Source organism: Spinacia oleracea, chromosome 3 (assembly GCF_020520425.1).
Source record: "Spinacia oleracea cultivar Varoflay chromosome 3, BTI_SOV_V1, whole genome shotgun sequence".
NCBI lineage: Eukaryota > Viridiplantae > Streptophyta > Magnoliopsida > Caryophyllales > Amaranthaceae > Spinacia > Spinacia oleracea.
Window position 1 is genome coordinate 119,616,404 of NC_079489.1, and position 12,004 is coordinate 119,628,407.

The 12,004-nt window shown below is 37.5% G+C and overlaps 2 protein-coding genes across 4 annotated transcripts; both read left to right on the forward strand.

Moving 5' to 3' along the window:
• The first annotated feature begins 861 nt into the window (after window positions 1-861).
• Window positions 862-7,956, forward strand: LOC110777878 (uncharacterized). 3 transcript variants are annotated; one of them, XM_056840717.1, is made up of 12 exons: window positions 862-1,092; window positions 1,206-1,259; window positions 1,368-1,409; window positions 2,976-3,018; window positions 3,327-3,446; window positions 3,548-3,693; window positions 3,789-3,936; window positions 4,029-4,112; window positions 5,361-5,476; window positions 6,455-6,513; window positions 7,220-7,310; window positions 7,423-7,956. In XM_056840717.1, the coding sequence occupies exons 1-12, from the start codon at window positions 1,087-1,089 to the stop codon at window positions 7,660-7,662; spliced, it is 1,149 nt and encodes a 382-aa protein (XP_056696695.1). In that variant the 5' UTR covers window positions 862-1,086; the 3' UTR covers window positions 7,663-7,956. The 3 variants fall into 3 exon arrangements, with proteins under 3 accessions (XP_056696695.1, XP_021838151.1, XP_021838152.1); XM_021982459.2 differs by having other exon boundaries at window positions 2,998-3,018; XM_021982460.2 differs by lacking the exon at window positions 2,976-3,018 and having other exon boundaries at window positions 864-1,092.
• A 321-nt stretch (window positions 7,957-8,277) lies between these two features.
• Window positions 8,278-11,687, forward strand: LOC110777879 (wall-associated receptor kinase 2-like). Its single transcript, XM_021982461.2, has 3 exons — window positions 8,278-9,273; window positions 9,393-9,560; window positions 10,222-11,687. Exons 1-3 carry the CDS (start codon window positions 8,361-8,363, stop codon window positions 11,463-11,465), a joined length of 2,325 nt encoding a protein of 774 aa, XP_021838153.2. The 5' UTR covers window positions 8,278-8,360; the 3' UTR covers window positions 11,466-11,687.
• The last annotated feature ends 317 nt before the right edge of the window (window positions 11,688-12,004 follow it).

Genomic DNA, 12,004 nt, shown 5'->3' on the forward strand with positions numbered 1-12,004 from the left:
CCACCACCACCTCCCTCAAACACCACCGCGAAACCCTAGCCGTCGCCGGAAGACCCATCTTAACCGCCGACTAAAATCTTCACCGGCACGGCTCCACCACCATCACCCTCAAACAGCACCGCAAAACCCTAGCCATCGTCGGGAAGCCCATCTTAACCGCACAACCCTAGCCACCGCAAAACCCTAATCGCCGAAAATCCTAGCCGCCACAGAAGAGGCCCATCGTAACCATCAAAAGAAGCCACCCTAGCCGAAAACCTATCAACGGTGGTGAGATGTAAGAGAAGATGAGAGAGAAAGGAGGCGTGAGAGTGAAGCGGACGTGGGAGGCGGTGGTAGTAGGGGAGGGGCGGCGGTAGTAGGGCGTATGTGGAGGGGAGGGGCGGCCGGTAGTAGAGGGTTCATGGTGGAGAAATTCTACAGGGGTGCAATGTGCGTGCAATGGTGGAAAATAGTCTAGGAAAGAGGTGAAATAAAATGTCATTAAACAACTCTATATATCAAAGGGTTTTCCATTATATTTCCTCTCAATCCCTTTCTTGATTACATTCCCTTTACCCTGTCTGAACCAAACACCCTAATAGGGTTTGGGTTTTAGCCAGAATCTAATATATTTTTTTTTTTGGTTTTAAGCCGCTCAAAACTGAAATTTTGGTTGTAAAATTCGCCTTTCTAGGGTAAAAAAAGCTGCAATTTTTTGCCCGAATTTGGGGCCAAATTTTGCCCAAAGAACTGTTCAAAATGGGCCGTATTTTTTTACCAAGGCTTACCAGGGGCCTGTCCCATTATCAGGTCACTTCGACTTTCTAGCCAAACTTTGACCGCAAAATTACTCATCTTTCTACTTGTAATCTTGTATGAACCGGGTTTAATTTCCTGGGCATACCTTTCCGTTTGTAGTTTGCGGTGCCCGTTGAAAAGTTGAAAACCCCTTCAAAAACCCTTCTCAATCATCTCTAATCCAAGGAAGAATATACCCCAAAAAAGAGAAAACAATGAATTCCGCAAGTAATGAGCAAGAAAATGAAGAACAAGGTGATATTTTTCTCGATGAATCTGACATAATCCAAGAAATCCCTTTTGACGATGAAGGTACTTTCTTTCACCCCTTATATACACACACTATTTCCCTTTTTTTTTGTTTAATTCACTTTTTGTGGGATGTTTGTGGCTTAATGAATATGTGTTTTGTCTTTTATAATCAGAGCTTCCTGAAGCAGATGAAGAACATGGGGATTCTGACGGTGATGAACATATTGGTAAGAAGAATTTGATTTTAAGAAAAGGAAAAAAGAAAGCTTCTTTTTTAAACAACTTTTGTATCCTTTCTTTCATCAAATGCTTCGGTATTGATTGGGTATTTACAGAGGAAGCTGATGATTCCGTGCACATATTCACTGGTCATACTGGTGAGTTATTTTTTGCTGCTTTGTATGTATGATTCAAGTATTTTCTACTTTTGATTTTGCAAATTTAATACAAGTTATGTTATAAGCTTGAATTTTTGGTGCTATAAGCTTGAATTTTTGGTGCTAATACATAGTTAAAAAAATGGCTTTTGTTGCTTATTAGGCAATGGGGTTCACATTGCATGGACTTGGAGCTATTTTACCTGTTGAATTCCTGAAGTTATGGGATTATTGATTTATATTTGTTGTTCCAATAACTTCTAAATCAATACCAAAATAAGAAATCGATGGTTGTAAGAGCTGTCAAATACTAACTTGACCCGAGATGACTAATAAGCCATTTTCAACCCAACATGACTCGAACAAGTATGACCTGACCCAACACCAGATTTTCCATCTCTAGTGTCGATTTGCAGCAAATCATTTTGCTGACTAAGGCTTTGTTGTTGTTATTGTTGTTGTTGTAGTATCGATTTGCAGCAAATATCTACAAATTGCTTGTGAACTATATTTTTGTATTCTAGTGGGACTGATAGCCTTTGAACTTTTCTTACTTGAGAGCAAGGGACTGACTTATGCTAGAACGCGGGTAGACTTTCTTTAGAAGTATGTAGTAGATTAAGCTTATGGAGTGTTCCTGTCATCAAATTGGAATCCTTCTGCTTTCGATGGCGGTCCAGCCTATATAATATACCTTATAAAATTCCAGACTAGATAATCAGCTAGCCTAGTAACGAGGAAGTGTTTTCTTTCTCAGTGCAGTTGGGAGAAAGTTGAGTCCATTCTTATGAGGCTTACATCTTATAGATAAATCTCTTTCCCTGAAAGGGAATAGCTTATCTTAAGAATTCGTTCTTTCCATTCCCTATTTAGTCTAGCTCTATCATAATCCGACTTGATAGTGTCAATAAGATTGCCATTATTGTTGTTCTTTTGTTGGTGAGTGGGTCTGTTGTATTCATACTGAATTAATGAACTAAAAGCAAGTTCAGAAATAATCATTGGTGGGTGGTAGGGGTGTTACAAATCTTACAATATCTTCTCCACTTAATTACTTGTGATTTTCCTTGGATTGACAAGATTATTCATGGTATGTCCTTCAAAGAGAATGGCCAAAGAAAAGAGGAGGAAAGAGTTAGACCAAAAAAGGGGGGGGGGGGGAGGGGGGTGTTGCATGCTTTTTCTCTTTCATCTATGGAAACTTTTTGCATTTTTTTTCCACCAGTGCATTATTCTAATGTATAAATAATGAAATGGTTTCCTGATGATTAAGAATTTAAGATGTCAAGAATTCTTTCGGGTACATGAAGTCAAAACTTTGGTTGTGAAATCAGAAAATTGTTTGAGTGCAGTGCTTGTAATAATCAAAATCATAATGATCTATTGGTTGAATGACTATACTGCTATCAAAGACTTCAGAACTTTGTCTCTATCAGGCTCTGAATGTTCGACTTGTACATTTTTCAGTCGATTTAATTCCTTTCTGCTCCATGTGGTACTGGTATACTGACCATTTGTCTTTTGTGGCAATGACTTTTTCTTGGCCTCTTTTTCCTGACATCTAAGCTTGAACCTGATAATAGCGCAGGATACTGGTCAACAGGTGAAGGTACCAAAATAAAATTATGTTTTATAGAAATATTGATGCAAAGGATTCAGTCTATTACTCTGGGTGTGTTGTATTCCAAGAATAACTGGCGCCTAAAATACAGAAATCGTAAGATTGTGGCTACATTGATTGCTAAGACAAAAAAGAAAGAATCTTATAACCACAATCTTTGAGACATATACATGAAAATCAGTGGCATATACTGCATGGTCTACATATATTTGAACAATGAATTTGTCATGCGCTGTGAATATACTAGATAAACTATTGCTTGCAGCGGTCGTAATACTTCCTTTTCTTTTGGATAGATGAACTATACACGGTTGCCTGCAGTCCGACAGATCCAACACTAGTTGCAACAGGAGGTGGTGATGACAAGGGTTTTATGTGGAGAATTGGTCAAGGAGATTGGGCTTTTGAGCTCCAAGGTAATGCCATTTTTTTCTGATGGATGAAATATTATGCTATTTCTCTCCTTTTTTCCATTGAACAGCTTGTAGTTCTGCTGAGAATTTTGTATTTTGCCCAGGTCATGAAGAGTCAGTATCCAGTGTCTCTTTTAGTGCTGATGGGCAGCTGCTTGCATCTGGAAGCTTTGAAGGGATTATCAATATCTGGGATGTATCTTCAGAAAAACTGAAGTACAAGCTTGATGGACCAGGAGGTGGAATCGAGGTATTACAATACGATTTATTATTAAGGAGGTATGTGATGGATTCAGCCTACAGGCCCTGTACACAGTATTTGTAATGAAATGTGTGATTGTGCAGTGGATCAAGTGGCATCCTAGAGGACATCTTGTCTTAGCAGGGTCAGATGATTTCTCTGTTTGGATGTGGAATGCAGACAAGGGAGTTTACCTTAACATGTTTACTGGTCACGGTGCTACCGTGACTTGTGGAGATTTTACCCCTGATGGTAATCTGATCCATCCATTCAAGATCTTTTTCTTGGGTTAATTTTTCTAAAAGGAATAATTGTGCGATATTTTCTATATTTGTGTTCTGAAGGAAAAACAATATGCACGGGCTCAGATGATGCTTCGTTGAGGATATGGAATCCAAAAACCGGTGAGAACATTCATGAAATTAGAGGTATGCTATGATTATCTTCTATTATTCCTCGTTTTCTATCAACTATTCTTGAAACAGATTTCATATGAAACATTTTGGCTTTTTGTCTCTATATTATGAACAAAACTTATGATTTGGTTTTCTAGTTTAAGCTTTATAGTTTGAAGCACATGAAAAGTGGAATGGCTAGGATGCTATATAGAGTTGTTGGAAATTTGTTATGCTCAGTTTTCTGTATGAAAGGCTCAAAGAAATATACATCTACTGGATTGTCTTTTCTGAAGGTCCCCTTAAGGGTCTTAAAGCTGATGTGGGTGTGCCTGTGGTTTTTTGTTATTTTTTATTAATGCATTATTGATGATTTTGTTTTGATTATGGAATTCCAAACGCTATAGGCGACCTGTAAGGCCCTGTTTTCATCAATTAATATTGGCTGATCAAAAAAGATTTAAACTAAATTTTGTTTTTTGCTGCTTTAAACTGAATTTTGCTTATCAAAAATGATTATGGCTGATAAAAAGCTTGCTGGCTACTCAATGAATGAGGGACTGACCAATAGAAGCCTTTTTACCTTAGCTCCTCATCAGGAGTGGGTTTGTAGTGAATGGGGTAAGATAAGCAATATGTTAAGCTAATAGTGTCATGTGAAATAGCTATCTTGTAGATAATATCATTAAATGAATAAGATGCCTGGAGATGAAGAAAGATTAGAAAGAAGCAGCTGTTGTATCCTTACTTTGATATGAGTTTTGCTGATTTTGTTGTCAATCTTTCGAAGTGATGGAAAAGAGGGAAGGAAAGGAAGTTGTGTTTTTTACTTTTTTTTATATATCAATTTTGAAATTCCTTTTTTTTTTTTCTGTAGCAGTTTGAGTATCCTTGTATATTTTCATTGTCTCTTACTGCATTCTCTATTCTCTCTATCTGATTTTGGATGTCTCCAATACTGGCATACAAATTTTCAAAATTAGCTGTAGTTGTACGGCATTCAATAGTTCAACGAATCCCTGATGTCTTTTGAATTTAGATCCTCTTCTAGTTACTTTAAAGTCTTTTACAAAAACTGCTGCAAGCAAGATTATAAAATTCACAAGAAATATTGGTTATTATATATATATATATATATATATATATATATATATATTTTGAAATAAAAATGTTGTTGGCTGTATGTATGATCTGATAGGGCTGTAACTTTGTAGTACTAATCCTTTAAAGCTTCAGATGTTTTCTCTGGATGTATATTGATGTCTTCGACTCTCTTTCTAGGTCACCCTTATCATAAGGATGGAATAACGTGCATGGCGATCAGCCCTGACTCATCTGTTGTTCTAACTGGGTCAAAGGATCATAAAGTTCACATGGTCAATATTTCGTCAGGGAAGGTTGTACATCTCCCTGTTTTGTAAATTTGCATGATTTTGTCTTCTTTTAGCCTGTTCCCCCACAAAGTTCCCATGTTTTATCGAAAAGTTTGGTCTATAGGTGGTTGCTTATTTTCTGATGTCATCTGTGATATGGACCATCCAACTATCCAAGTAACATTCTTTGATTGCAATGCATGTGTCGCATTCTAGATTTTGGTGGCAATAGCATCTAGCTACATAATTATGTAATACAACATAAAAATTTTGATCTCCTCTTTTTCCTTCAATCTGTCTTTTGTGTGTGGGTGGGGGGGGGGGGGGGGGAGTGGGTGGTGGAGGAGCTCTTAGCAAAGTGCCGTTTAAGTTGTAAGGTACTCTGTATTTCCTGGCGTATCCACTTATAACTCAATGCAGTTTCTTACATTTTTTTGAGTAAAGCATCTTCTTAAGCATGACTAGCAAATGGATTTCCGGCTGGCTCACAGATCACATTATCACAATGGTTTGTCATATTCAAATCTGAATATTTAAATGAATCTCAGTCATTGTAACTATAAGTGCTTGCCGAAGTATGTGGTCCTACGAAAAGGTCAGCATCCATCCAATTCTCTGAAGCCTTTCAAGAGTTGGTTTGTTGCCGCTATCCATGCCATGCCATAAGGCTGTGTATCAGCTAGAGCTTAGAATGAAAGAGTTGGTTCCTCATCCATCCCGTCAATTATATATACCGTTTGAGAATTTGCAGTAATTTTTTATAACCTGTTGCCACCTGAAATCTGTATATAACTATTGTGTCATTTGGCTCTATTTACTATCCTATATACTTTTGTGTCAATGCAATGTATTTGGTGAAATTCTTTGGCTTGGGCTGTGGGGAACATGCTATGATCCAAAATCGTAATTGGTGTCTAAATTTTCTGATGGCAAAATTATATTGATCATGGCCATCATGCTGTATTTCGGGTCAGGAGCTCATGAGATTTTATACTTGTGCAGGTAATTTGCTCTCTGACTGAGCACACAGATTCAGTAGAATGTGTAGGGTTTTCACCAAGGTTTGTCAGTTTCTTTTTTCTTTTATTACGTTAAGCTTTTGTTTGTAGCCAATTAGTATCCGACAGGCAATATTTCAGCAAATTATAGATTCTGTGTCAAGATTATATCTTTCTACTCTTTGCTACGATCTACTTGCTAGTTGCTATGATGAAACTGCAGTTATTGTAGGAATTGTGATAACTTCTTAACTTAATTATTCTCAATTCTGTTTTTGTCCAGCCCCTGTAGTTCCCAAGAAGATGAGATTTAGAAAAATGGAAAATTGTTTTCGCTTTGGTTACACCCCTTTGGTAACCTGCAAAATTTCACCCCATGTTATCTTTTGATTTCTCAAAATATTACAGTACTATTTTCTTAACACACCCTTTTTAGTAACATGGCATGAGCATCATGTAAGGTTTCAAAATCCTTGAAGTAAGATGGGGAAGGTTTGAGCAATTTCTTAGACTCTTTTGTTGGAGCTGTGTAGGAAAATATTTTCGGGATATCTTACTTTGCACGGAATCATAATAATCACTGTATTATAATTTCTAAATATCCATATGAATTTACTAATATAGGGTGGAACATGCTTTTATGGGAAAAACAACTTCACAATGTTGTAGACTGCATTTTTTTATAATTTCTTTGTGCTCCACACTGTCTGCGTTATTTTGGCTATCCGAGCACCAAATTACTGTTTAATCTCACTAATCCCTATAACAGTGGGCCGTGGGCTGCAACTGGGAGCTTGGATCATAAACTGATTGTGTGGGATCTTAAGCATTCAGAACCTCGCAATAAATTTCACCATGAGGTTTGTTAGTTTAAATTTTGTTTAACTAATCCTGTTTGATAATTAAGGCCTCAGTAATGAAAGCTTTGGAATTTCATTGTTGTAATTTTGTTACTGTGTTTTCTTTATGCAGGATGGAGTGTCATGTTTGACGTGGATCGGTACATCAAGGTTTATAGCTACGGGATGTGTTGATGGTAAAGTGCGAGTATGGGATAGTCTCTCTGGAGGAGAGAGAGAGACCCCTGTCAGAACCTTCAGCGGGCACACTGAACCCGTTCAATCTCTGAGTGTTTCTGCTGACAGGAATTTCCTTGTCTCTGTTGCTCTTGATGGGACTGCACGTGTTTTTGAGATCGATGAACTCAAGTGAACTTCTGAATTAGGCAGCATTTCTTGGTGAGAGAAACAATTTTGAACTGGAGATCAAGAGCAGGAAAAGTTGGATGAGAGCATTGTAACTCTACTCTGTAAGGACAGAAAAGAGAGATCGTGGTCCTTTTAACATTTTCTTTATTTCCCTTCTCTGTGGAATGACTAGAGTGAGTAAGTATTGGTTGTAACATGTTTGATTTATACCGAGTATTGCACAAGTATACTATGTATACATAATTCTGAATTTATAATATTGAAGTAAAATCTATAGTTTAGAACAGTTCATGTTCAACCAGGCCTTCATTTTCTGTCTGTCAAAATATTCACTGGAAAAGGTACTCCTAATTTTTATTAACATACTGATTTTAAGTTAACCGTAAGATACGCTCCAAGTGTCACTGTCCATGCCATCCATGGCTTCCACTTTCCGCGTCAACTCATTCGCTGTAGAAAGTGATTTTTTTATTGAACGTGTCACAGTTAATTCCTCCTACAATTCATGTATAGGTTGACAGAAAATTCTTCTGAAATAAACTATGTTCTCAGAATATTAAGGTTGTCAGGATCAAATACGTGCAAACATTACATAACATGCTAGTTTATTATATTATAAAATAAAAAAATCAGTAGTTGTACTAATAGCTCAATTTGACTCATAACCAAGATACATGATCATAATCTGAAAAACCAGACACTATGAGAACATTTGCCACAACTTGCTCCTTCCATTTCAGATGCCTCCTGTTGCTAATTTTGGTGGTACAATCAACTTTGTCTGCACCACATAGAACATCAGTCGCAAAACCTGGTTGCCCAAGCCAGTGCGGGAACTTAACCATTCCTTACCCTTTTGGAATTGGTTTCTCTTGCTCTATGGCCTTTGGCTACACCCTCACTTGTGATGCTTCCACTGACCCACCCAAGACATTCATACCCATACCCATAACTGACACCAAAACCCAAGTGTTCCACATATCAGCTTCCGAAATACGCATTATAAATAGGGTGACCTTTAGTTGTTTCAATCTTCAAGGAGACGAAGTTCTCAACAGAACAGAAATGATAGCTTTTACTGACATTTCTCCTTACAGTTTCTCAGCTTCTGCAAACAAGTTCACAGTCATTGGCTGTGATGTGTTGGGGATAATTGTAGGGTTGCAGGGTTTAGGCGCTGCGTGTGGCTCACTCTGCGCGAAACAAGAGGATGTCATTGGAGGGTATTGCTCTGCCATAGGTTGCTGTCAAGCCTTGATTCCCAAAGGATTGAATGCAGTGGGGTTTACCTTTTCTTACCCTCTAAACCACAGTAATGTCATTGGGTTTAATCCTTGTGTTTATGCCTTTTTAGCAGAAGAAGATAAGTTTGTGTTTCAAGGAGCCTCAGATCTTGTTGACCCAAACTTTGCAAACAGGACAACAAAAAATGTCCCTATTGTTCTTGATTGGTCAATTAGTAATGAAACCTGTAGTCAAGCTAAGCAGAACTTAACGTCTTATGCGTGTCAGGGTAACACCACGTGTAGTGATTCTGATAGTGGTAAAGGTGGGTATCATTGCTATTGCCTCCCTGGTTATGAGGGTAATCCTTATCTTACTCCTGGATGTACAGGTTCGTATCATCTTTCTACTTGTTGTACACAAGTTTATTATCAACATTCAGATTATTTCACAATCATTCTGGTGTATGTGTGTGTGTTCATCATGGTCCAATTATATTGCCATTGCCAGATATTGATGAATGTTCAGAACAAAATGAAAATCAGTGCTCAAAGAACTGCAAAAACACTCCAGGAAGTTACTTATGTTCCTGTCCTTCTAAGTATTCTGGTGATGGTTTTATAAACGGGACAGGCTGTGTTCCAGAATCCTCTCTTGTTGGAATGAAAGCGGGTCTAGGTAATTCCTCATCATCAACTCTTACAAATTCATAGGTCCTATCCTATTACATGTTTGGTTCATCTGTTGAACTGTCTACAATTATGATTAGAACTGGCAAAAACTTACCCAACCCAATAATAAAGGTTGGGTCAAGTTTTTCAACTCGTTTAATTAAATGGGTTAGATCATGTTGAAACTTTCAACCCGTTTAATTAAATGGGTTGGATCAGGTTGAAACTTTCAACCCGTTTAATTAAATGGGTTGGATCAGGTTGAAACTTTCAACCCAAAAACAACCCGCCTAACCCATTTAAGTTCAAACAAGTATGTAATATAGATCTATAGGGTATTCTTTGAAAGATTTTATTTTTATTTTTCCTTCAACATTGAACAATTATTTGATGTTTTGATTCATGTCAAATGCATATTGGAGTTTTAATTTTTTTTTTTCTATGAGATTTGCCTCAAAAGCTCGGAATTGTATAGTCAAGTCAATTTACAGTTAAAGAGAAAACGGATTTGGGTTGGATTGAGAATCTCAACCCGTTTAAGGAAACAGGCTGGGTTGGGTTGAGAAGCTCAACCCGTTTAAGTAAGCAAGTTTATAAATGAATCGACCTGATTCTGATCCAACCCAACCAATTGCCAGCTCTAATACTTCGTATTATTTATGATACAGGTAGTAGCATTGGGGTGTTGTTGGTGCTGATAGGCACAAGTTGGACATGTTTTCTAATTCGAAAAAGAAGGCTGAAGAAGTTGAGGGAACAGCTTTTCGAAAGTAATGGTGGATTGCTGTTGGAAAAACAGCTATCTTCTGATAAACAAGCAGGGGTACAGTCTGCCAAGATATACACTATCAAGGAACTAAAACTATCCACATCAAATTTTAGTGAGGATAACATTCTTGGGAAAGGAGGATATGGAACTGTGTATAAAGGCATCTTCCCAAACAATCAAGTAGTCGCAATTAAGAAGTCAAAAGTAGTGGATCAAACTCAGATTGAACAGTTTATAAACGAAGTGGTTATTCTAACACGAATCAACCATCGAAATGTGGTGCAACTCTTAGGTTGTTGCTTAGAAACAGAAGTTCCTATACTAGTGTATGAGTTCATTGCGAATGGTACTTTATATGACCATATACACAGTAAAACCACATCCCCTGCTAGTTGGCTTTCTTGGAGTACTTGTCTAAGAATCGCGGTTGAAGCAGCTGAAGCACTTGCATATTTGCATTCTGCATCCTTCACGCCTGTCATACATAGAGATGTAAAGTCTACAAATATTTTACTTGATGAAAACTATGCTGCTAAAATATCTGATTTTGGAGCTTCGAGGTTAGTTCCATTAGACTACACGAAGATATCTACTCTAGTACAAGGGACATTGGGATATCTCGATCCAGAGTATTTTTTCTCGAGCCAGTTGACAGAAAAGAGTGATGTGTATAGTTTCGGGGTAGTTGTTGCAGAGCTGTTAACAAGACAGAAACCAATACCTTCTGAGAGGGAGAATTTAGCAACCCGTTTTGTAAGGTACATGAGGGAAGAAGACTCTGTTTTTGAGATAATTGATCCTGAGTTGGTGAAAGAAGCACCTCAAGAGCAACTCATTATTGTAGCTGATCTTGTGAAGAAATGCTTGAGTATGAAGGGGGAGGATCGACCAACTATGAAAGATGTCGCGGTTGAATTGGGAAGATTGAGGAAACAAACGATTGAGACTACTACGAACCTATTACCAGCAAATGATGAACAACAACAAGAACAAGGGGACTTGTATCCTGTTTCAGTGCAAGGTTTAACAGAACAGTTTCAAGATGATCGCATTGTTGTAGAAACCACCTCTACAGTGGATAACAATTCTGGGTTTCACAGTTTGCACAAGGAGATTATTTTTGAGATGAGCTGCCCCCGCTGAGGGTCTTACTTATACTACCCACAAAACAATCTATTTTGTTCCCGAGTACACCTAAAGTTGTCTACCCCTAGATATTTGTCATGTTAAGAAGGCTACTTACTTAAGATTTTTTTATTCCATGTTAAATTTCGATTTTCAAATACACAGACTTCTATTTAAGGCGGTTGTACAATAAAGATTGTGAGACGGATGCAAATTTACTTCAAAATGCTTAAAAGTTAATGTAACTAATACTCCCTCCGTTCCTAAATACGTGTCCAGTTCCCATTTATGGCGTTCCCTTTTATGTGTCCACTTTCCATTTTTGGACATAAAATCTTTACGAATATACCCCTAAAGTTCTAAACAATTACAAACAATACCTAATTCTCTCAATTATTTAATTCGAAAAATATTAAAATAATAAAAAAATGATTCTTTTTTTTAAAAAAGGGGAAGTCAGATATGGGGAGTTGAGGTTTTTATGTGGAACATTAATTGTCCCCCCATATAACCCCCCACCCACCCCATTCTCACCCGTATTCCTCTCTCTCTCCTCT